We start from the raw sequence: 22,807 nt of genomic DNA on the forward strand, positions 1-22,807 counted from the left end.
AAGGACCACCGACTGACCGGCTGCCCCCCCACCTCCTCCCGCCCTCCCGGCCCCCGTGTGGAGGCCTCCCGCTCCCTCCCAGGCTCTTCCCCCACCTCCGACGCGCGTCATTCTGGGGACACAGGGAGTTTGCGACGTGCGTCGCCCACAGGGCCCTGGGGCGAGCCAGGGACTCTGAGCAGTGAGGGCCCAGCGGCCTCGGCTGCCCCGTGCTGCGGCGCTGCCCAGGCAGAGCCACGCCCCTGGGGCTGGGCACCCTGTCCCCCAGCCTCCGCAGGTTCTGCAGGTGGCTCCCGCGGGGCCGACCCAGCGTCCGGGTCCTGGTGGGGCCGCGTCTCCCCTAACTTGATCAGCGGTGGGGAAATTGGATCACGCGGGCTGGTTCTGGCCGCGTGAATGTCAGAGGTCCCGGGGCACCGAGCCCCGCTAGCCTCAGGCTCTGTCTCTGACAGGCAGATGGCGCGCCTGTCGTCCTTATTGGATTTGCGTGCGTGTGTGCGGGGCGCTTGCCTGCGGCCGGAGGGCAGCTGCCTGGCGGAGGACATCACTGGAGCCCTAGAAACAACTTGTCCCCGGGAAGCCTCGCGCCTGGGACGGCGCCGCACAGCCTCCTCCACTCGGGAACCCAGAGCCGACTTCTCCTGAGGATGCGTGACCGCAGGCGCCCAGGACGGCTCGTCACACAGTGTCACTACATTTTAAATGAAAAAACCAAACAGGGAACCAGCATTGTGGTGGAGCAGGTAAAGCCGCCACCTGTGACGCCGGCACCCATGTGGCTGCCAGTTCCTGTCCCAGCTGCTCCACCTCCCGTCCAGCTCCCTGCTAATTTAGCTCCTGGGAAAGCAGCCGTGGTGGCCCAAGTCCTTGGGCCCCTGCACCCGCGTGGGAGACCTGGAGGAGCTCCCAGCTCCTGGCTTCAGCCTGGCCCAGCTCCCGCCGTTGCAGACCTCTGGGGAGTGAACCAGCAGATGGAGGACCTCTCTCTCTGTCTCTCCCTCCCTCTCTTCAACTCTGACTCTCAAATAAATAAAAAAAATTTTTTTAAGCAAATCTCCCCGCCACATTAATAGCCACACTCCGTTGGCACAAGGAGCCCCTGGCACTGTCAGGGGCGAGGCCACGCCCCCCTGCAGAGAGCCGGCCGCACAGCAGCCTGGGAAACAGCGCTGGGGCCTCAAAACCCAGCAGCAGAATCAGCAGGCAGCGGCCACTCGGGCTTCCCGCACGGAACACTGGAGGGCCTGGGCTCCCACCTGGCCCCGCCCCCGGCCCCGCCCCCAGCTCCAGCTCCCAACCTGGGAGAATCCAGTACTTGAGGGAGACCGGATGCAGTCCTCAGTCCCAGGCTTTTCCTCGGCCCAGTCCAGGCCGTTTCAGGCGTTTGTGGGGGGCGGGGGGCGGCCAGCAGCTGGGAGCTCTGTCTGTGCTGGTCTGCCTCTCAGATAAATAAATTATTTATTTAGTAAAAATCCAGAGTCACTCCCTGGCCCCACAATTCCCCTTCTGGGCATCAACCCAAGAGAAGGGAAAGCGAGGGCTGGAAGAGGCGCTGGGGGTCCCGCTCCCAGCAGCCCACGGGGGAGCCACTCCCGGGGTCCTTCCCCACGAAGGACGCGACTCTGCAACCTGCTGCCCCGCGGAAATTTCTGGAGGACACTGCTCTCTGAGACAAGCCGGTCACAGCAGGACCAGCTCCTGGTGCTCCAGGGAGTGGGGGAGGGGCGGGAGGCAGGGCTCGGGGTGGGCAGGGGGGACAGCTGTGGAGGTGACACGTCGTGTCGGGCGGTCACTGCAGCACCCAGGCGACAGGTGGTTTAACGGGAGGTTACGCAGGAACTCCGCTGTCTGGGTCACGCACCCGGGGCCGCGCTGCCCTGGACGCAGGTGCGTGGGTGCCTCTGCCCGCTGTCCCTTCCCCGGCACTGGCGAGCAGGGGTCAGCGCGGAGCCGCCTCGTCCGCCCGTGGTGCTGAGGCTGCGAGACGCTGCCCTGTGCTGTGTCTCTGCCAGGATCAGCTTTCCAAATCCACTTGGCCCCAGAGTGGCCGTGGGGGTGGGGCGAGGACTGATGACCGCTGGGACCTTGGGGCCCCAGTGGCCTTTCCCCGGCCGAGGCACCGGCATTGGGCGAGTCTGGGGTCCTGGCCTCGCCACAGCGCCCTACAGCAGCTGGCGCTGTGGCCCGGAAGCTCCGAGCAGGGTCTGGGGCTGCAGTCGTAACTCGGGCCGGGCAGCCCACACAAGCACTGCCCTGCCCCCAGCACCCTGGGGCCCACGGTGGCCCCTATGGTGGGAGCTGGCAGGCCTGCACGGAGGCCGGAGCTCAGGAGAGCCTGCCCCTCCACACCACGGGGGCCAGACCCCCGCCCTCCCAGGCTGCCCGCTCTGCCGCCGGTCCTGGGGTTGGCGCCTCCTTGGCAGTGCCGAGGCTCGGCATCCTCGTGTGTGTCATGAGAGACGCCGGGGGGTCGGGCACCATAACACACGGGGCGTCACCTTGTCGGGGGCAGCAGGCGGCTGTGATGGTCCCTGGGACCCGGCTCAGCCTGTGCACCTGGGCAGAGAGGCCAGGTGGGGCGTGGGGCACAGAGACACTGCCCGCTGTTGTGCTGAGCTCCTGCGGCACGTTGGGCATGGTGCCCGGTGCAGCCTGGTAGCCTCCCAGGGCCTGCCCGCGGGTCACCTGTACCCCACAGCTTCCTGTGGGCCTGGCCGTCCCAGAGCCCCGTCTCGCGGCCCGGCCTCCACGCTGGGTGCAGAGGTTTGGGGTATGTTCTGGCCTCTCCCTTGGGATAGCTCCGGCCTCGTCAGCATCCCCACCCGACCCACGTGCACCCGCTGCCCGCCGGGAGCCTGGCAGACAGGAGAAAGGAAGGCAGCCCGGGCAGCGCTGGCAGCCCCGAGCCCCCCATGTGCTGAGCCGGCAGCGCCGGGCCCCTCGTGCAGGTGAGGAGTGAGGCCGGAGTGCTCGGAGCTGACGCGGGTGGTCTGGAGCTCCCGCCGGCCCCTTCGGAGAAGCTGGAAGCCAAGGCAGGCCCTGCCCCAGGCTGCCCAGAGCCAGGACGGAGGCTCTGCCACCCCCCAGGGAGCCGGGGGCGGGGCCTGGAAGGAGGCGCACCTGCTCGAGTCGTCAGCCCAGCTTCTTCCAGTGGACGTGAGTGTGTGTGTGTGAGTGTGCACACACGAGAGCTCTGAGCAAGCCCTGTGAGTGTGAGCGTGTGTGCGTGCGGGGATGTGAGGATGCATGTGAGTGTGCACATCATGTGTGCATGTGTGTGTGTAAGTCATGCGTGTGTGTGCAGAGTCCTGTGCATGAGCTTGTGTGTGAGCTTGTGCATGTGTGCGTGTGAGTGTGCACGTTGTGTGTGCATGTGAGTGTGCATGGCGTGTGTGTGCATTTGAGTGTGCACGGCGTTTGTGTGTGCATGTGCATGCGTACATTTGAGTGTGCATATTGTGTGCGTGTGTGCATGTGAGTGTGCATATTGTGTGCGTGTGTGCATGTGAGTGTGCACATCATGTGGGCATGTGAGTGTGCACATCGTGTGTGTGCATGTGCATGTGTGCATGTGAGTGTGCACGTTGTGTGCGTGTGCATGTGAGTGTGCACGGCGTGTGTGTGCACGTCATGTGTGCATGTACGTGTGCCCGGCGTGCGTGTGCGTGCGTGTGGCTGCGGAGGGCAGCTGTGCAGGGTTTAGGCCTGGCCTCCCCGGATGTCCTCTTGAGGATTCTCCTGTTCCGAGAGGCGACTTAGGCCAGAGGAGGCCGCACCGGACCCAGGCCTCCCGCCGGTCAGCCGTGAGCAGCGGCCTTGCCTGGCTCCTGCCGTGAGCTCCCACGGGGAAGTCACGAGGGCAGGACCACAACCCCAGGCCGTGGCCTCGGCACAGAGCCCCTCTGCTCGGCCTCTCTGGTCCGGCAGGGGAGGGCGGTCTTTCGGGGGCTCTGCGCCCTGCCCGCGCTGTCTGGCCCCCGACTGGCCGTTGCAGAGGTCTGCTGCCCCTGCCTCCGCCCTGTGAGCAGGTGCGGCTGCTGCTCCGCCCTCACCCTCCCGGCGGGGGCCGCCTTTGCCAGGAGCGGCCTGCCCGGCCTGTCTGGCTCAGCCCCAGCCCCCGCCCGACCGGCGGCCCCTGCCCACGGCTGGGGAGTCAGCGGAGCCGCCTCACGTGGCAGAGCCGATGGGGGATTACAGCCGAGGGTGTCGGCGGGAATGCGAACGGCTCATTAATGCTGAAATTGGTTCTAAATGAGGTCAGCGTGGACGCCCCCGGTGGGAAACCGGCCCTGCGCAGCAGCAAACACGGCTTCTCTCTGCCCGGTGCCACCCCAGCACCCGTCTCTGGGAGCAGTGGGGGAAGGGCACCGGGCTCCGGGCCTGCTCAGCGCCTGTGCCCCTCTCAAGGTGTCACCTGCGAGGGTGTGAGGGCGCAGGACAGCTACGCTGTGTCCTTACCAGGTCCACGGCCACAGCAGCGCCCCGGGGACCAGCTCCGCCCAGCCCAGCCCGGCCCCCGCTTCCCTCGGGGCCAGGAGACGCCCCTGACCGCCAGGGGTGCGGCCTCCCCCACCCCCTCCTGCTACAAGCACCTTCAGGGGACCCGGGCTGGGGCACAGGGCGTGTCCGCCCCCCCCCCCCCGTGGCAGCATGGTCTGGCTGTGGAGACGCAGGGCGGCCCCGGCTCCCATCCGCGGTGAGCGCCAGCACAGGCATCGCCTGGTGTCAGCGGCAGGAGGAAGGCTGGCGTGGCAGCGCCCGCGTCTCCTGGTCCTGCTAAAAATAAACCCGGGCGCCAAGCACTCCGCTGTTTACTAAGAGCTGCGCCCGCCTCCCCAGCCCCTGCGTGGACCAACTGCGGGTCCCGCCCCCTCCCAGAGAGGAAGGCAGGAGAGGCCACGCCCCCTCCCAGGGCCGGGGACCCCACCCCCACCCCTGCGCCCAGGCTCCTTGGGGGAAGGGAGGGGTGGATCAGTCAGCCTCTCCCTCTCCAGGTGGGGTGGGGGCTCTGGGCTGGAAGCAATGCATCCCAGGATGCTCGGCCAGAAACCCCAAACCAGCCTCCGGCCTCTGCTGCCTGCCTGTCCCGGGGGAGCCCCACCTGTCACCAGGGGCCCCCGCCGCACAGCCACCCCAGGGACGCTGGCACCTTCTCCGGGTTTCAGCTCCGGCACAGACGCAGTCATGGCTGTGCGGGGAGGAGCGCTCGAGCTCGGAGCAGAACCTGCAGCCCGGCCCCGCCCTCGTGGGTATTTGAGGGCTCAGCACTGGGGCCCAGGCCTGGACCGGAGGCAGCCAGGCCCGGCTGGGGGCTGTCAACCCAGCAGGGGGCGGGGCGGGGGCTCAGCGCTGAGGAGGCCAGGCAGAGCGTCCTGGCACTGCAGCCAGGCTGACACGGGGGCTCCCGGGGGGCTCCGGGCAGGGGACACTGGCCTACGAGGCTTCCAGCCCTGACCAGGTCCGCCCCAGCAAAGGGGAGGTCTCAGCCTGGGGCAGACCGGCCCCCACCCTTCCTTCAAGGCAGCCCCCCCAGCTCCCCCAGCCTCTGCCCATCCCCCATGCCTCTATCCCCGCCTGTCCCCGCGACACCTAGAGAGGGGCCCCACACCCACGCTGGCCCCCCACGAGGTCCTCGCTCCGTCTGGGGCAGCCGAGGCGCGAGCTGGAGCCCGTGGGGAAGTCAGGAGACGCGTGGAACAGCAGGCCATGCACAACGTAGCTAACACGGGAACCGTCTGAGGCCTGTCTGGTGTTTTTAGCTTGAAGCTCTCCATGCCCCGGAATGGCTCATTTGTGGGGCCGGGCCCCAGCAGCTGAGGACGGGGCCGCCCAGCTCCCGTCGAAGGCAGCCCCTCGGCCCCCTAAGGCCTGGGCTGCAGAGGAGCCGCCCTCAGGGACCAGGAGGACATGGTGATCGGCTTCGATTCCCGCTGATGATGGCCATGTGTCATTAGCGCCAATTAGGCAGGGCGGAAGGCAAAGTGTTTGGCCCCGGGGCACGGGCTGCTGGGAGGTCCACGCAGACAATCAAATTCGCCACCAGACAAATGTGATTACCGGAGCACCCTGGACCCACCCCCGTGCAGGGCCAGGGCATAAAGGGGCAGGTGGGGCCGGCACACTCACCCCAGCATGCAGGCCCCCCGCCGCCCGGGCCGCTGGGCCAGCCTCCCCAGCCCCAACGTGCGCGAGGCGGCCTCCATGTACGGCACGGCGGTGGCCGTCTTCCTGGTCATCCTGGTAGCCGCGCTGCAGGGCTCGGCGCCCCCAGAGAGCCCCCTCCCCTACCGTGTCCCCCTGGACCCCCAGGGCACCCTGGAGCTGTCCTGGAATGTCAGCTACGTGCAGGAGGTCGTCCACTTCCAGCTGCTGGTGCGGACGCTCCGGGCCGGCGTCCTGTTCGGGATGTCCGACCGCGGGGAGCTGGAGAACGCAGACCTGGTGGTGCTCTGGACCGACGGCGACGGCGCCTACTTTGCCGTGAGTCCTCACTCCCCCACCCCCCCCGAGTCCGGCCTCAGCCCCCGACCCGGCAAGCGGAGCTGTGAGTTCACTCTGACCCGAGCCCAGCTTGGATGCCCCGGGGACGCCGTGTTGAGGACAAAATGGGAAACAGACCCCTGCCCTGGTCCTTGGCTGCACCCCATAAATATCGGGGCCCAGGGACCCCCAAGGAAGGTGACTGCACTTGGAGGCCTCACGCATCCCAGCAGCTCGCTCCCCCACGCCCCGCCACCCTGGCGCAGAGCCCGTGTCCCCCGTTTTTGCAAACAAGGCTCCACGCCACGCACTCCCCGACACAGGCCAGCCCAGGGCACGGCAGCACCCCCATGCCGGGGCGCAGCACACACAGACTGCCGTGCCGTGAGCAGAACAGGTGCACACACCCAGTGCACCCCTCCCTGGGCATGGAACAAACCCACAGAGCTGAGCCCAGGCAGGGCTCCTTACCCCTGTTCTCAAAACATCCCTGGGTGCTCCAGGGGAGAGGAAGGGAGAATGCACCCCTTCACGCTGCACCAGCGGCAGGGGCACAGGAGGAGGCCCGGCCCCGCTGCCCTGAGTCACTGGCCTGCCTTCCTCCCTTGGAACCGGCGCAGGCGCCCAGCTCCACCCACAGCCGCAGGCACAGGCGGGCGGAAGGTGGTCTCGGGCTGCAGGAGCCAGGGGCCGCAGGGAGCTGGCCTGGCCTCCCCAGCCGGAAGGCGCAGAGGGCAGTCCCTGCCGGCCTTCCTGGGTGGTTTCGAGTCCACCTGTGCCGGCGTGGTGACGGAGCCGAGCCCCGCTGTCCCACCAGGCACACAGGGGCCGGTTCCCAGGGGCGGCGCTGAGACTGGGAGCTGTGCTTGGGCGGCCTGGGGCAGAGCAGCCTGGTCAGGGCCTGCCCAGGCCCAATGGACGGCATGGGGGCTCAGGGGTCCCAGCCAAGGAGGATCGGGGGCCCTGCTGCCTTCCGCACGACAGGTCCCCTGCAAACGAGCGTCCAGCTCCTCGGGCTCCCGGCTGCACTCGCACCACAGGGGCGCCGGCGGTGCTCCAGGTGCCGCCCCCCAGGGCCGCCGGACAGAGCCTCTGGCAGCCGTGACGACGTGTGTTACCCTGGGTGCAGGATTGAACAGCAAGCCACCCCCAGCACGGAGGCCTGCTTGCTGGGGAGGCCCTCTGGGCCTGGCTCCCAGGGGTCCCCTGTCCAGCTGTCCCCAGCCCTGGGGGTGCAGGGAGGTGGGCGTCGGTCTCCCCTGGGCCTCTGGGCCTGGGGGGGGGGGTGAGCTGAGAGCGAAGGGTGCGGGGTTTAAGGCAGAACTCAGTCTCAGGGTTGTGCGAGTGCAGGATGCCTGCCTGGGACAGGGACCACCTTAAATGCTGCACCCGGTCTCTCTCTCGCCTGCCCCCAGAGCCCTCCCTCCCAGGGCCGCAGGAGAGTACTGGCCCAGTACTGGCTTCTTCAGGACAGCACCAGTCCCCGGGCCCCACTCCAGGTCCAGGGATCCGCGCGGCTACCAGGGTGCTCACGGGTGCAGAGGAAGTGAGCGAGGCTGGGGCTCAAGTTCACGTCTCCTGCAGCAACATAGGAAGCGGGCGTGAACCCTCGACCCCAGGCCCAGTCGCCCGGGGCCCAGCTCAGCTGGGTGCTGGCCGTGGACCGTGAGCTCTGCAGGGGGGAGGAGACACCTGCTGTGCTGCACCCCCCTCCCCGCCCGCTGCTGAGGGCCCGCCTGCCTCCACAGGACGCCTGGAGTGACGGGCAGGGGCGGGTCCACCTGGACAGCCGGCAGGATTACCAGCTGCTGCGGGCACAGAGCACCCCAGACGGCCTGGCCCTGCTCTTCAAGAGGCCCTTCAGCACCTGCGACCCCAAGGACTACCTCATTGAGGTCGGTGGGGCCCGAGCAGTGCCGGGCAGAGTGGGGGGTGGGGTGGCCGCAGGCAGTTCGGGCGGGACCAGCTCTGCCGTCAGCCCCGAGCCCTTAGAGCTACAGCTCTCTCTGTGGATGTGTGGCCGCCGGCCGCCGTGGTTTCTGACACAGGTCTGGATCTGGCCCCTGGGTGTTTCCTCCTGGCGCCATCAGGTGGAATTCCGGAACGGTCCCAGGAGGCCTGGCTTCCCAACCTGGCCCTGTCACCTTGCCGTGGGGTCGGGGCAGGTCCTAGCTTCTTCCAGGCCTCAGTTTGCCCACCTGTGAAATGGGGTGGGTACCAAGGGCAGAGAATCCCCTGGAAGAGCGGCTCGGGGGAGGCCGACGCCCGCGTGGCTCAGCCTGGAACCTGCCAGCTGGGGTGGGCGTGGGGCTCTGCCTGAAGCCTGGAGGAAGCGGCTCCGGGGTCCCATGCACTCGGAAGGCACGCAGGCCCCGTCTGCTGGTGCCCAGGAACCCAGACGCAGGCCTCCGTGCACGACAGCACGGCGTCAGAAGGCCAGTCCCAGCACCCGCCGGCCTCCAGCGCCGCGGTGCTGCCTCACGGCCCTCTCGGGTCTGCCCTGTCCAACCCAGGGGTACTGCTGGGACCACAGCCAACAGTGCAGCCCCACACCTTCAGCGTCATGGCCGGGGGCCCCAGGTGGACGTCCTGACCTCACCGAGAGCACTGACCCACACCTGACCCAGTGGCCTTGGGGCTGGGGGAGGGGGCCCAGCGGCCCAGGGGCCGCAGGTTGAGTGCACTGAGGCCTGTGGGGGAAGGGTGTCTGGTGGGTGGCACAAGCAAGGTGCTCAGGTCCCGGCCAGGGCCACGCAGAGAGGAGGGGCAGGCGGGGGTGGGGACCTGGCACCCCTCCTGGTGGCGAGCGGTCGGCTTGGGGGCGGGTCAGGGGATGAGCCGCTGGGCCCCGTGCTGGCTGCAGGACGGCACGGTCCACCTGGTCTACGCCTTCCTGGAGGAGCCATTCCGGTCGCCGGAGGCCATCAACACCTCGGGCCTGCAGGGGGGGCTGCAGCGGGTGCAGCTGCTCAAGCCCGAGGTCCCTGAGCCGGCCCTGCCCCCCGACACGCGGACGCTGGAGGTGCGGGCCCCCGACGTGCTGATCCCCGGCCAGGAGACCACGTACTGGTGCCACATCGCAGAGCTCCCCCAGGGCTTCGGCCGGCACCACATCGTCATGGTATGGCGGGGGAACGCGGGGGTCTGCTCGGGCCCTGCCCCGGGGGCCCCCCAAGATGCATACCCTGAGTACCTGTGAGCTCCGGCTTCCCATCCTGCACCGAGGGGGGCCCCTGGGGGTGGAGCCGCCGCTGTCCTGTGTCAGGCCCCCTCCCCTGGCGAGCCAGAAGCTCAGCTCAGAACAGGGGCAGGGGGCTCCCGTCCCCCGGCGCCAGGCAACGTCGCTGTGTCCAGTGGAGGAAGGACCGCCTGGGGAGCCCACGGGAGTGCCCGAGGCCGCCCAGCAGGGAGCGGGCCAGCCCGGGGGCTGTGCCCCAGACCACCCTGCCTCCTGGTGGGGCTGCAGGAGCCCATGCCCTTGCACAGGACGGCTGCCTTGCTGGGCCCCGGGGGTGTGGGGCCCGGGCGGCCGTGGGGCCCGGGACTCAGCGGCGCCCCCTTGCAGTACGAGCCGGTCGTCAGCGAGGGCAACGAGGCCCTGGTGCACCACATGGAAGTCTTCCAGTGCAGCGCCGAATTTGAGAGCTTCCCCCACTTCAGCGGGCCCTGCGACTCCAAGATGAAGCCGCAGCGCCTCAACTACTGCCGCCACGTGCTGGCCGCCTGGGCCCTGGGCGCCAAGGTGCGCGGCCCCACCACAGCCCCGGCCACAGCCCCGCACCCACCCCATGGCCCTGGCCCATAGCCTCGCACCCGCCACCCTGGGGCCCCGGCCACAGCCCCGCACCCACCACCCTGCGGCCCCAGCCCACAGCCCCGCGCCCGCCCCGTGGCCCTGGCCACAGCCCCACGCCCACCCCTGCGGCCCCGGCCACAGCCTCGCACCCGCCCCTGCGGCCCTGGCCCACAGCCTCGCACCCGCCCCTGCGGCCCTGGCCCACAGCCTCGCGCCCACCCGGCCGCCCTGCGGGCCGCAGCGGGTGGTCCCGGGCCCCCTCCCATGGGCTCCCTTCTGACGCCGCGGCCTCTGCTGCTCCTCGCAGGCCTTCTACTACCCGGAGGAGGCCGGCCTCGCCTTCGGGGGCCCCGGCTCCTCCCGCTTCCTGCGTCTGGAAGTGCACTACCACAACCCACTCAAGATGGAAGGTAGGGGCCCGCGCCCCCAGGCTGCCGCCCTGAGCCCCTCGCGGGCCCCTCGTCCCCTGCCCCCCCCCCCCGTGGGCTCCCTCTCATCACGGCGTCCCCGCTCCTGGCCCTGCAACACGGCGCTGGCCTTCGTGCCGCCCGCCCGGGGAAGGGCAGGCAGGGGTGTCCTGCATCCCCGCTTTGCAGATGCGGAAGGGGGCCCCGTGTTGAGGGGACGCCCGAGGGCCAGGCCGTGAGCAGGGACTGCAAGCCAGGAGGCCTGGCACGGCCTTCGCCACGGGGCCCCGCCACGGCCGAGCCTGCCTGAGCCCACCCGGCCCCCATCTACAGCCCCGCCCCCCACCCCTCCTGCCTCCTCTCTCTGCGGGAGCCATGGCCAGAGGTGCAGGCAGGGGCTTTGTCCCGCGGCATTCCAGCCCGCGTTCCAGGCTCAGGGGGCGGGGGCTGGGGTGAGCAGGACAGACCCATGCCCCCAGGGTTTCCTGGCGGGGGAGATGGAAGTAAGAGCGAGAGTCCACGTGGTGGACAGGAGGCGCTGGACTCCATCCTGGAGGGCAGGAGGCTGCCCGGGGCCCCGGCCTGGGTGGCAGCTCCGAGCCAGGATGGGGTGTGGGGTGGCACACAGGAGCACACGCTCCAGGGACGCGCAGGGTCCGGCCTGGTTTACCACAGCCGGGGAAGGGAGCAGGGGCTGCCGGACGGCCCGGGGCCCGAGGTGCAGCAACCAGGGTCGGTCCCAGGGATGGAGATGGCCGCTGACCTGGCGTCAGAGACGGGAGACGGCCCCTGCCGGCGCTCTGGCGTCTCCCACCGCGCCCCCTCCTGCCTGCCTCGGTCGCACTCAGTGGCCACGGGCCATGGGCCACGGCTCCAGGACCCTCCGCAGACGCCCACGCCCGAGGAGCCTCAGGCTCCTCACGGAAAGCGGCCTCGTGTTTGCACCAGGCCTGCACACGCCCTCCCACGGCTGACTCGTCTTGGCGTGGCTGCCAGCACCGTGGCGGGGTACACGCCACGGGAACGGCCACGATGCCGCGTTGCTTGGGGAGCAGTGACACGCGGGGAAGCCTGTCCGTGCTCCGCGCCCTGTCCGTGCTCCGTGCCCTCGCTGTGCTCCGTGCCCTGTCCGTGCTCCGCGCCCTCGCTGTGCTCCGTGCCCTGTCCGTGCTCCGCGCCCTGTCCGTGCTCCGTGCCCTGTCCGTGCTCTGCGCCCCGTCCGTGCTCCGCGCCCTCGCTGTGCTCCGTGCCCTGTCCGTGCTCCGTGCCCTCGCTGTGCTCCGTGCCCTGTCCGTGCTCCGTGCCCTGTCCGTGCTCCGCGCCCTCGCTGTGCTCCGTGCCCTGTCCGTGCTCCGCGCCCTCGCTGTGCTCCGCGCCCTCCGTGCCCTGTCCGTGCTCCGCGCCCTGTCCGCGTGCTCCGTGCCCTGTCCGTGCTCCGTGCCTTCGCTGTGTTGTCTGAGTTCTCTGTCTGCCCACCGTCGGGCACCTGCAGGCTCGGGGCGGGGTGGGGGAGCGACCGCTTCTCCTCCTGCACGGGAGGAGCAGGCAGAGCCCGAGCGAGGAGTGCGAGGCCTGGGCTGGGGTCCTGGGTGGCGATGCCGCCCCTGCCCCCTGCTGTGCGAGTCTCCCGCCCCGCCCTCTCTGTCCCCGGGGAGTTATCTGCAGCGAGCAGAGACGTGAGTCAGCCCGGGCCGCGGCCAGCTGCGGGATTTATGGCTCATTTAAACCCGACAGCAAATGGATTTTCGAAAACTCCTTAAGCGGCAGGCTAGTCTGCTTATCTGGACGTATTTATGGCTCCCTTGCCAAGCCCGGGGACGCTCCTGTCACTTCGCAAGCCTCGAGACGGCTGCTCTTCCGATGAACAGCCCGGCCCCGCAGTATCTCATCACTCAACCCCAGCTCCAGTGCAGCCATGGCCGCCCCCTCTATCCTCCTCTCATGCAATCGGCAGGGACGCGGGGGTCTGGATGCGGCAGGGGAGCAGGGGAGCAGGGGTGGGGCGGGGAGGGGACAGAGGCAGGGGGAGGCGGTCTTGGCCTCATCTTAGAGCAAACGGGCGGGAGACAGCCAGGCCCCCCAACACCCACCCCGACCTGCACCCCCAGATTCGAGCAAGGTCTTCCACCCAGTCTATTCAGCTCCGTCATTGGAGAATTGGGCCCAGGGACTCTTACCCCGGGCAGCCCCCGGTGCCGGTGAACGGCTGAATGACTCCCGGCGCCCAGGGACAAGACTGTGCCCCGCTCTGCTCGCCTGTGACTTGGTCCGTCAAAGGAGGCAGCAGAGCTGAACACGGGCCACCAGCCGTCTGCCCCCGGCTGCGTCACCTCTTCCCTGTGACCGGAACTTTCTCCCTGGCTCTCCTCACCCCGTCCCACGGCCACAGCTGCCCCCTCCCTTCTCCAGTGCTCAGGTGGGGTCCCGGCCCCATGGCCAGGCCTGTAGACCCTGCCATGGGCTCAGCCCAGAGCTCCAGGCCCAGTCACAGATGGACACAGGAGGGGAAGGGCCCCCTGTAGGTGCATGGCTGCTCCCGTGGGCACCAGCGTCCGCCTCCCGGGCCTGCGAGCTGCCCAGGCTACTTCAAGGACTTCAGCCAGCAACCTGGAAGCAGACCCAGCAGGTGCGGCTGGACCACAGCCAGGAGACAGCCACAGGCTCTGATGGACTTTGGAAGAGGCCTTGACCGTGGGCCCGGGCCCCAAGGGGGACGGCCAGTGGCCTGAGCATGCACAGTGCACCGCCGACCGAGCGCAGCCTGGAGTGGGCAGGGCCTGGGGCCACAGCTTCAGCGCCGGCCCTGCCCCCGGGGTCCACGCTGCTGTAGCCGCCGCCCTCGGCCCCCCTCTGTCCAGCAGCACAGCGGTCAGAGCGGGAATGGCCGGGGTCTGCAAGAGGCCGGTACTCCTGTGGACGTCCACGCACAAACACACACGCACGTGCCCTCCCCTGGGCCATGGTCACACTCAGGGGTCCGTGCCTCCTCTGCCCGAGCCACACACAGAGGTCTGGTCCTGCCGCTGGCTTCCGGCTTAGATCCTCTGTGTAGAGGGCGGGGGGGGGGCAAAGTGCCAGCCAAGGCATCGGGGCAGGTGTCCATGCCTCCATGCCTGCCGCCGGCCTCTCGCCCTCCTTCACCCGTGCTGCGTCTCCCCCACGGGCTCCCTGGCCACACCAGCTTGGTCCCACATGGGTGTCGCACGATGTGTGACAGGTGGGATACCTGGCGTCCCCAGGTGTGGCAACAAAGGCACCTGGCTCTGGATCCTGGCTGGGGATTGGGGGCTCGGGGTCCAGGGCTGTCCACTGGGAGGGGCTCACCGGCCCCCGCCCTCTCCCCACAGGCCGCCGCGACTCCTCGGGCATCCGGCTGCACTACACGGCCACGCTGCGGCGCTTCGACGCGGGCATCATGGAGCTGGGCCTGGTGTACACGCCCGTGATGGCCATCCCACCCGGGGAGATGGCCTTCGTCCTCACCGGCTACTGCACGGACAAGTGCACCCAGCTGGTGAGTGGGGCCCGGGGCAGGGCGAGCCCAGGGAGGGAGGTGCACAGCTCGGGCTCCCGGCAGAAGCTTCCCTCTGTCTTCAGGGCTCCCTCCTGCTCAGAGCCCCAGTGTGCACCAGGCCCCCGGCCACAGCCACGTGCCCATTTCTACCCGCCCACTGGCCACGTGATCTGGTCACTGCGATCCCGGCTCCGTGCACGGTGGGAGACCCAACCGATCTGGGGGGAAGGGCTAGAGGATGCAGACGCCCCAGAGGAGCACGTGAGCCTGGCATCGCCGCCCTCCCCCCCCCCCCGCAGGCGCTGCCACCCTCCGGCATCCGCATCTTCGCCTCACAGCTGCACACGCACCTGACCGGGAGGAAGGTGCTCACGGTGCTGGCCCGGGACGGCCGGGAGAGGGAGATCGTGAACAGGGACAACCACTACAGCCCCCACTTCCAGGTGGGCCACCCTGGCTCTGTCTCCCTCCGGCCACAGAGAGCCCTGGGCTCCGGTGCTGTGGGGCCAGGCCCAAGCACCTGACAGTGGCCCTGCCCTGCCACGGAGGCAGCCGTGGCCATGCCCTCCTCCTGCTGCTGTCATGCCCCCTCCTGGCCAGCCCCACCCCCGTAGGCAGCCCTGGCCTTCCCCAGTAGGGGCAGGGTGGGAGGGAGGGCAGGCAGCGAGGGCTGGGGTCTGTTGGTCTGCGGGTCACTGAGGTCTCCTCCCCTCCACGCCCCCCCCCCCAGGAGATCCGCATGCTGAAGAAGGAGGTGACCGTGTACCCGGTGAGGGGCCGGCAGGGCAGGGGGCACCTGGGGACCCCATCCCAGCAGGACACGGGAGGGGTGCAGGGGAGAGCACGGCGTGGGGGGCCAGCAGCCAGATGGACACGTGACTGCGTCCTCCAGCCTGGAGGGAGAGACGGCGGTGGGTGAAGTGGGGCCCCCGTCACACAAGAGCTTTGCCCTGAGCGGTGACTCCGGCAAGCGGCCCACACAGCCCCACGTGCTGGCGGACTTGCCGTTGTGGGGGTGTGGCCACAGGGCCCCCCTGAGCTCCAGGGCAGTGCCTGGGCACCTGCAGGGACAGGCAGCCCCAGGCGGGCAGGTGCTCATGGCCTGGGGGTCTTTGCTCCCCAGGGGGACGTGCTCATCACCTCCTGCACCTACAACACGGAAGACAGGACGCTGGCCACCGTGGTAAGTCACCGCAGAGGGGCGCCTCTGGCCAGGGCACCTGCTCCGGGGTTTCTGTCTTTCCTTTATTTTTAGTAAAATATTTATGTGATTGAACGTCAGAGGGAGGACACAGAGAGGTCTTCCATCCCCTGGTTCGCTCCCAGGGCTGGGCCAGGCCGAAACCAGGAGCTCGGGACTCCATCCGGGTCTCCCACGTGGCCAGCCAGGACTAAGTACTTGGGCCATCGCTGCTGTCTCCCAGGCGACGGGACTGGAACCAGACACAGGTGCAGGCGCCCCCCACGGAGGCTCGGCTCGTGCTGCGCCACAACGCCGCCCTGGGTCAGGATTTCTAACTCTCCCGAGCCCCCCTCGCAACTCCCCACCCGGCGCGGGCTGCCCGAGGGCGCGGCTCAGCCCACGCACAGCCTCGTGCACGGTGCCAGGACCGGGGAGCTTGCGAGCGGCTCGGCCCGCTGAGCCGTCTGTCACTCCGGCGCCTGCTCAGTGAGCGTCGGTACCGTGAGCCTGGCGCTGGGCCACCGGGGGAGATGCCAGGAGCGTGGCCACAGGCACCACGCGAGTTACGGGGGACGTGAGGGAGCAGACACAGGCACAGGGCAGCAGCGAGCAGGGACGGCCTCGCAGCGGGGGAAGCGGAGAGAGGCTCGGGCAGGGGCAGTGTGCAGGCAGCCCGGGGCACAGAGCCGGCGTAGAGCACTTGTTGCGGGCAGGTGCCGTCCGCGTAACCCACCCGACCTGCCGGCACCAGGTCTGCCGTGAGCAGAGTGCCTAGCTTCCCAGCCACAGCCCCCAGCCCCACACCAGGGATCGCAAAGCCCCCGGGCCCAGAGCCAGGCAGGGGTGGCCGGGCCTGGGCTCTGCTTGCTGCACCCTGGCTCCTCCCAGCTGCCGGCGTTGCTCCTCCTCCTCCTCCCCTCCCCATCCTGCGCTCTCCTCTCCTCCCCTCCCCCTCCCAGGCTTCCACAGTCGGAAGCCCTAGAGCAGGGCTCATCCTGGGACCTAGTGTGTCCCCTCATCCTGGGACCTAACGTGTCCCCTCATCCTGGGACCTAGCGTGTCCCCTCATCCTGGGACCTAGCGTGTCCCCTCATCCTGGGACCTAACGTGTCCCCTCATCCTGGGACCTAGCGTGTCCGTGCTAGGACACAGCTGTGGGTGCCCCCTGGGAGGCTGGAGGCTGTTGTGATGGCTGCCGCTGCTGCAGCCCTGTTCCTCCCCAGCAGTGACCGGTGGCCCTGACCGGTGGCCCTGTGGATCCACGGCATCAAGGGGTCTCCCTTGCTGTCCTGGGCTCCAAGCTCTCACTGGGGACCAGGGGGCAGCTCCGGGGCCACCACTGGAGGCTGTGTCCACTCAGGCCAAGCTTCTGGCTCTGCCGCCACCACAGGGCTTGCCCCTTGCTCTGAGACTCAGTTTCTGTGCCCATAAAATGGGCACAACATTCCCCCATGCCTGGGCTCTGCTCTCTCTGCGAGGTTATCACCAGCTGGGGGGAGACTGGTTAACCAGTGGGCTGCCTGCTCCTGGCAAGGAACGGGATTTCTTATTTTAGATTTATTTATTTGAAAGGCAGAGTTAAAGAGAGAGGTAGGGACAGAGAAAGAGAGAGATTGATCAATCTTCCATCTGCTGGTTCACTCCCCAGATGGCTGCCATAGCTGGGACTGGGTCAGGCCAAAGCCAGGAGCCAGGAGCTTCTTCCTGGTCTCCCATGTGGCTGCAGGGGCCCAAGGACCTGGGCCGTCCTCCGCTGCTCTCCCAGGCCACAGCAGGGAGCTGGCTGGGAAGCGGAGCAGCCGGGACTGGAACCAGCGCCCATACGGATGCCGGCGCTGCATGTGGCAGCTTTACCTGCCACGCCGCTGGCCAGTGAGTGGGGAGGGAGGCTGGCGCCCGGCGCTGGGCAGCTGGCGGGGCGAGCGCCACTGCCGGCGTGTCTGACGCGGTCCTCTGGCTCGCAGGGCGGCTTCGGGATCCTGGAGGAGATGTGCGTCAACTACGTGCACTACTACCCCCAGACACAGCTGGAGCTGTGTAAGAGCGCCGTGGACGCCGGCTCCCTGCAGAAGTATTTCCACCTGGTGAACAGGTGAGCAGCCCGCCGTGCTCCGGCCCCGGGCGCTCCCACGGACGGAAACCCTCAGACCCTGCCACTGCCCGAGCCCCGGGAGGCAGCAGCTGCCGTTCCTAGAGCAGGTGTCACCGGGCACCCACCACCCCGGAGGCGCCCTCGGCAGGCATCACTAGTCAATCCCCACCTCACAGCCCGGCTGCCACTAACCCAACGTGGCAGGAGACATGAGCCCACTGTTGGTGTGGAGACGGGGCCCGGCAGCCTCGTAGGATGCCCAGTGCATGGGGGCCGCCCCGGGGATGCCCCCGGTGCAGGCACACCAGCTGTCCCTGCCGGCACAGACGGGCTGCTCCTGCTCCCCAGGTTCAACAGTGAGGACGTGTGCACCTGCCCCCAGGCCTCCGTCCCTCAGCAGTTTGCCTCCGTGCCCTGGAACTCCTTCAGCCGCGACGTGCTCAGGGCCCTGTACGGCTTCGCCCCCATATCCATGCACTGCAACAAGTCCTCGGCCGTCCGCTTCCAGGTCTGCCTGCCCCAGGGGAGCGGGGCGGGGACTGGGGCCCTCGGAGTGTGGCCAGGTGGCAGCGGACAGCCAGGCACAGGGGAGAGGCTGGCAGGTGGCCCCTCCCCTGGGGACAGCTCCTGGGGCACTGATGGGCCCCCAGTGTGAGCAGGGCCCAGCCGCAGCCTTGGGGACAGAGTGAGTGCGGGGGCCAGGGAGGGGCGACAGCCGACAGCTGGATGAGGTGCGGGCTGGTTTCTCGAGCCGCGTCTCAGTGCCACGGGTATCTGGAGGTCCCGTTTTCTCCCCAGGGAGGAGCACGTGTCCGGGCCAGGGCCTGTGCTGTCACTCGTGGCAGGGGTGGGGTGGGGCGGACTTCCTTGCAGTCACTAAGCCCCAAGGGCAGGGCCCGAAGCCTTCCCTGGGAACTGGCTGTAACCCCAGCCCCTGCCCCGGGGCTGGGACGGCTGAGTGACCAAGTAGCCGGGAGGTGGGGGGGGCGTTTGCCAGAGGGACACCGGGAGAGCCGGGGGTAAGAGCCCCAGAGGTTTTCTGCAGGTGTCGGAGGTGGCTCCTGACCTCACCCCTGCAGCCTGTTGACCCCGGGTCCCTTCCTCGCAGGGCGAATGGGATCTGCAGCCCCTGCCCGAGATCACGTCCACGCTGCTGGAGCCCGCCCCGCAGTGCCCGGCCAGCCAGGCCCAGAGCCCCGCCGGCCCCACCGTGGTCAGCATCAGCGGAGGCAAAGGCTGACGGGGCGGCCTCGTGTGGCTCTCGCACCCCCACTCTGCCTGGGCCCCATGGGACAGCTCCGTGTCCCCTCCGCCACGCCTGTTCCTGCCTTCTCCCGCCCACCCACCCCAGCGACCCCCGCATGGCTGAGGGGACCTGGCTGACCTGCGCTAGCTGGGCAGACCAGGCCTCGTCTGCACCCCGTGACGAAGTGCAAGGGCACCCGCCTGGGGCCGGCGCCCGCACGCTTCCTGGGACAGCCGCCCTGGCGACGGGCGTGGGCGCTGGTGCCGGGCGCTCGGGGTGCGAGGCTCGGGTGGCGGCCTCCACAGAGGCAGGTCAGGCGTTCAGCAGCTGCAGGCTCGCCTGCGGCTGCTCCGGCTGCAGCAGGGACAGATGCTGTCGCCCACCTACGGGGGAACCCTACCAGCCACCGAGAGCCGGCCGAGGAAGCCGGGGAGTGGGGGTGAGGGCGCCGGACGGCTCTCCCAGGGGTCACAGCGGCAAAGAGACGGCTCTGCAGCCAGACCTGTGTTCCGTGTGCTTTGCTGCGCCATCCGCAGGCGTCCGCGCCCCACCCCCCGCCGGGGCTGTCCGTGACACGGGCTGAGGCTGCGCCTGTCGAGGGGACAAAAGTGGACACCAGGACTGGGCACACAGGGCCCCTCCCCCCGCACACAGAACAGCGGCTCCTTGCCCCTCCCCCACGTTCCTCCTCGCTGAGCTCAGCTCCTGGGTGCTTTCTGGGGGGAGTGACGGACGCGCCTGCGTCCAGCCAGGTCAGCAGAACAGTGCACAGCGTCCGGGGGGTGATGGATGGGCCTTCAGTGCCCCCCCCACCAGGCCGCAAGGCCGCTTCTGCCTCCACCAGGCTCTTCATTACGGCACGGGGACCCGGCCCAGACATGCTGCACCGCGCTGTGTAAATCACGGCTCCTACAGGCCCATAAGTCACCGGGCACGATGGCTGGGAAATGCCAGGCCCCACGGAGCCCGGGCGCGGCTCGGGCCCTCTCATCTGCATGGCCTCCACGACAGGTGCAGACAGGCCGCCCCCACCCCACCCGGAGAAGCCCCCTCCCGCGGGACTATAGCAGGTCCCACTGTGGCGGTGTGCAGTGACGTCACCAAGGGCACTGTGGGCAGACTTCCAGGCAGGGTAGGCCAGGATCATCCCTCAGCCTGTGTGTGGCCTGCAGCCCCCTCCCAGCCACCCCCAAAGCCCCCAGGTCCCAAGTGGCGCGGCGGAGAACGGGCTTGGGGCAGACTCTTTGCCCACCTCCCCAGCTGTCGAGTGCTCCAGCCCGCAGGGCAGGGGGACGCTGAGCCCCAGGGCCACCCTGCTCCCCGCTCCGACAAACCCAGGTAACCGCCAGCACACGCCCCCTGCAGCCACCCCAGGCCCTTTTGCTCCTGAGGCTGGAGACCCCGTGAGCCCAGCCCCTGCCCCCCACCCAGCCTGACGCTCACCAAGTGCAGTACTGCCAGGGGTGGGGGCGTGAGCGTGGTGCAGCGGGGGGAGAGGCTGGACAAGCAGAGCAGGAGAGGGAGACGGGGGCCCGCGTGGGCTGCCACGGGACACAGCTGTGGTGAGGAGGGGGGAAGCAGGGCCCCCAGTGTCTGGGGAGGCGTCTGAGGGCCCCGTGGGGCTGAGAACGGGCTGGGGCACGACCGGGAGAATCAGAGGTGAGAGGGGCCGTGACGGGGGCCTGCAGGGAGTGTGGGACGCAGACCAGGAGGCGGCGCGCAGCCGACAGACAGGCCTGGGTGTGCTCGGGAGGCCGGCTCGTCTGGGCTGCCAGCAAATTCTAGGACGGGAGGGGACAGCGGCAAGGGCCAGCCAAGCTCCCCGCCCCACCCCGCTCGCACAGCCAGGGCCCCTTCCCCCCGGGGGCCTCTCCAAGCCCACTCGCCACCTCCCGGAGGACGGTAACCCGGGTGGGTCCTGCCTGCTGCCCCTGGCACGCCCCTGGCCTCTGTTCATCGCCCGTGGGCTGGGGGTGGGCTGCCGGCGGGTGAGCCCTTGGGCAGCTGCAGGGAGGCGGGTCCCGGGCAGAGCGAAGGCGCAGGAGCGCTGAGCCCCCTCCCCACCCCTTTGCTGGTGTGGTGGCCGAAGCCTACAAGGGATACGACCCCGTCCGGTTCATCGGTGGGTCAGGGTCACCCCAGGACCCTAGCACAAGATGGCTCACTGCGCACCACCACGGAGTCAGGCCCCGGGGCCTCTCTTCAGCCACTTTTATGGCCAGTTTTATCGGCTGTGCAGGAGGCAGCCGGGCCCCAAGCCAACTCCCTGCACGTGAGCCGTCTGCGAGCTCGGGAAGGGGCGGGGCTGCGAGCCGCCCGGGGAGAGGGGCACCTCGAACCTGCCGGGGGGACCCTGTCCCCTGCCCCCCGCCCCCCCGCCCGCGGGAAGGGGGCCGTGCTGGGTGCTGGCCTCACTATGAGGCAAACACTTGCCGGGTGCCGCCGGGCACCTCCGACAGCCCCTGGGCAGCCTGGGCACACGCTCCAGCCGAGCCGGGCAGGAGGGAGCCGAGACCGGGTAAGAAGGGCCCTGTCCACCGCCACCCCACAGCCGGGCGACGCCATTCTCCCCACCGCCCACCAGGCTCTGCCCTCCACGCTCTGGGCACTTCCAAGGCTCCTGGCTGCTCCTAAACAGGGGACCAGACGGCACACGGGGTTAGAGGTCTGCCGAAGTCGGCCCAGGGCGGCTCGCCGGGCTGGGACCTTGCTGGCTGGGGCGGGTGGCCTGGGGGCGACTGGGGAGAGCCACTCCCACCCCGGTGACCCAAGGATGCGCTTCCAGAGGGGCTGAGGGGAGACTGCACGGTGGCGGCGGCGGTGGCGGGGGGTGGGGGTCCCAGCTGCAGCTGCGAGGAATGCATGGGGTGGGAACCAGGACCCGGCCTCCCCCACCCTTCCCCCAAGGACAGGCCGAGATGAATGTGGTCGCCCTGAGCCAGGGGCCTGGGGCCAGACCGCAGAGCTGGGGGAGGCGGGCCGGCCATCTGGGAAGCCGGCCCCCCTCATCCGCCCCCCCCCCCCAGCACCCTCTCATCCCGAGCCAGGCCTGCCTGCGAGCGGGGAAGGCTGCAGGTGCCGGCCGCGTCCTGGGAGCACGGGGGCCAGACTGGCCATCCGCGCCCGTCCGCGCCTGCCTGTAACCCGGACATCACCCCAAGGCTTCAGTCCCTTCTAGCCCAGGCCCCCCAGCCACTGCCTGCACCCACTCAGCCCCCGCCCCGACTCCCACACCCCCCCAGCACGCGCCACCTGCACCCTGGACCGTGGGGCAGCCTGGCCAGAGCGCGGGCCGAGCTTTGTCGGGGCCGGCTCGACCCCCAGCTCCCCAAGGTCTCAGAACGCTGACCTGAGCCAGGGCGCAGGGCGGAGAGGGAGGCGGCCGTGTGCAGGGGCACAGCGGGGCTCGCCCACCTGGGCAGGACAGGCAGGGCCACTCCTGACTCAGAGCAGGTGCCAGGGTCCTCAGGGGCACGGGGGGGGGGGCGCAGGCCTGGGGCCCCGCCTCACAGCACAGCAGGGCAGGGTCTGCCCACGGGCAGGAGCTGTGCCCTCGTGCATGGCGGCCAGAGCGGCTGCCAGGCCCCAGCAGCAAGGTCTGGGGGAAACTGAGGCAGGGACAGGGGAGGGCTCCCAGCCCCGCGTCTGCTCCCTGCTGTGCAGGCTGGAGGATCTCAGAGGCCTTTCCGCTCAGTGCCCCGGCAGAGCTGGGGATAAAGGAGGAGCCAGGCGGGCCCTGCGCCCCTGCAGGCACACAAGGTTTACTGAGACCTTCCGACAAGGGGGCCCGGGCCCCGAGGCGCCCACAGGTTTGCGCTGGGGTTTGCACAGGCCCGGAGCCCATCCCGGGAGCCAGGCCTGCGTGGGCTCCGTGGGACGGGACGGGCAGCTGGGCCCCACGGGCGCCCTCAGTAGACGCCTTTCACCCGCTTGTTGTCGGGGTCGAAGGGGGATTTCAGGTGGGCCTGGGCGGCGTAGGAGACCCCCATCCTCTCCAGGGCGTAGTCTCCGCTCTTCACAAAGTCCAGCGAGACCTGCGACCGGGCGGGGGAGGGCACCTGTTACTGGGGGGGAGCTGGGCCTGCACCT

At 69.5% G+C, this 22,807-nt stretch overlaps 2 protein-coding genes across 11 annotated transcripts in view; one reads left to right on the forward strand and one right to left on the reverse strand.

Annotated features, from left to right (window-relative positions):
• The first annotated feature begins 5,477 nt into the window (after positions 1–5,477).
• Positions 5,478–19,208, forward strand: DBH (dopamine beta-hydroxylase). The gene is made up of 12 exons (XM_070066670.1): positions 5,478–6,480; positions 8,229–8,375; positions 9,344–9,601; positions 10,046–10,222; positions 10,584–10,686; positions 14,031–14,197; positions 14,497–14,640; positions 14,928–14,966; positions 15,321–15,380; positions 17,345–17,472; positions 17,821–17,980; positions 18,581–19,208. The coding sequence occupies exons 1-12, from the start codon at positions 6,133–6,135 to the stop codon at positions 18,710–18,712; spliced, it is 1,863 nt and encodes a 620-aa protein (XP_069922771.1). The 5' UTR covers positions 5,478–6,132; the 3' UTR covers positions 18,713–19,208.
• Positions 19,209–22,450: 3,242 nt separating this feature from the next.
• Positions 22,451–22,807, reverse strand: part of SARDH (sarcosine dehydrogenase) — a 45,242-nt gene continuing 44,885 nt past the window's right edge. For all 10 annotated transcript variants that reach the window (XM_070066663.1, XM_070066644.1, XM_070066666.1 and 7 more), the window contains exon 22: positions 22,451–22,752. In XM_070066663.1, the coding sequence (XP_069922764.1) occupies positions 22,627–22,752 (126 nt within the window). In that variant the 3' untranslated portion in view covers positions 22,451–22,626. The remainder of the gene's footprint in view (positions 22,753–22,807) is intronic.

Source organism: Oryctolagus cuniculus, chromosome 1 (genome assembly GCF_964237555.1).
Source record: "Oryctolagus cuniculus chromosome 1, mOryCun1.1, whole genome shotgun sequence".
NCBI lineage: Eukaryota > Metazoa > Chordata > Mammalia > Lagomorpha > Leporidae > Oryctolagus > Oryctolagus cuniculus.

Coding starts and splice junctions, on each gene's coding strand:
- DBH (XM_070066670.1), top strand. CDS start 6,133: ATGCAGGCCCCCCGCCGCCCGGGCCGCTGGGCCAGCCTCCCCAGCCCC. Junction 6,481..8,228: donor GCGACGGCGCCTACTTTGCC/GTGAGTCCTCAC, acceptor CTGCCTCCACAG/GACGCCTGGAGTGACGGGCA. Junction 14,198..14,496: donor CGGACAAGTGCACCCAGCTG/GTGAGTGGGGCC, acceptor CCCCCCCCGCAG/GCGCTGCCACCCTCCGGCAT.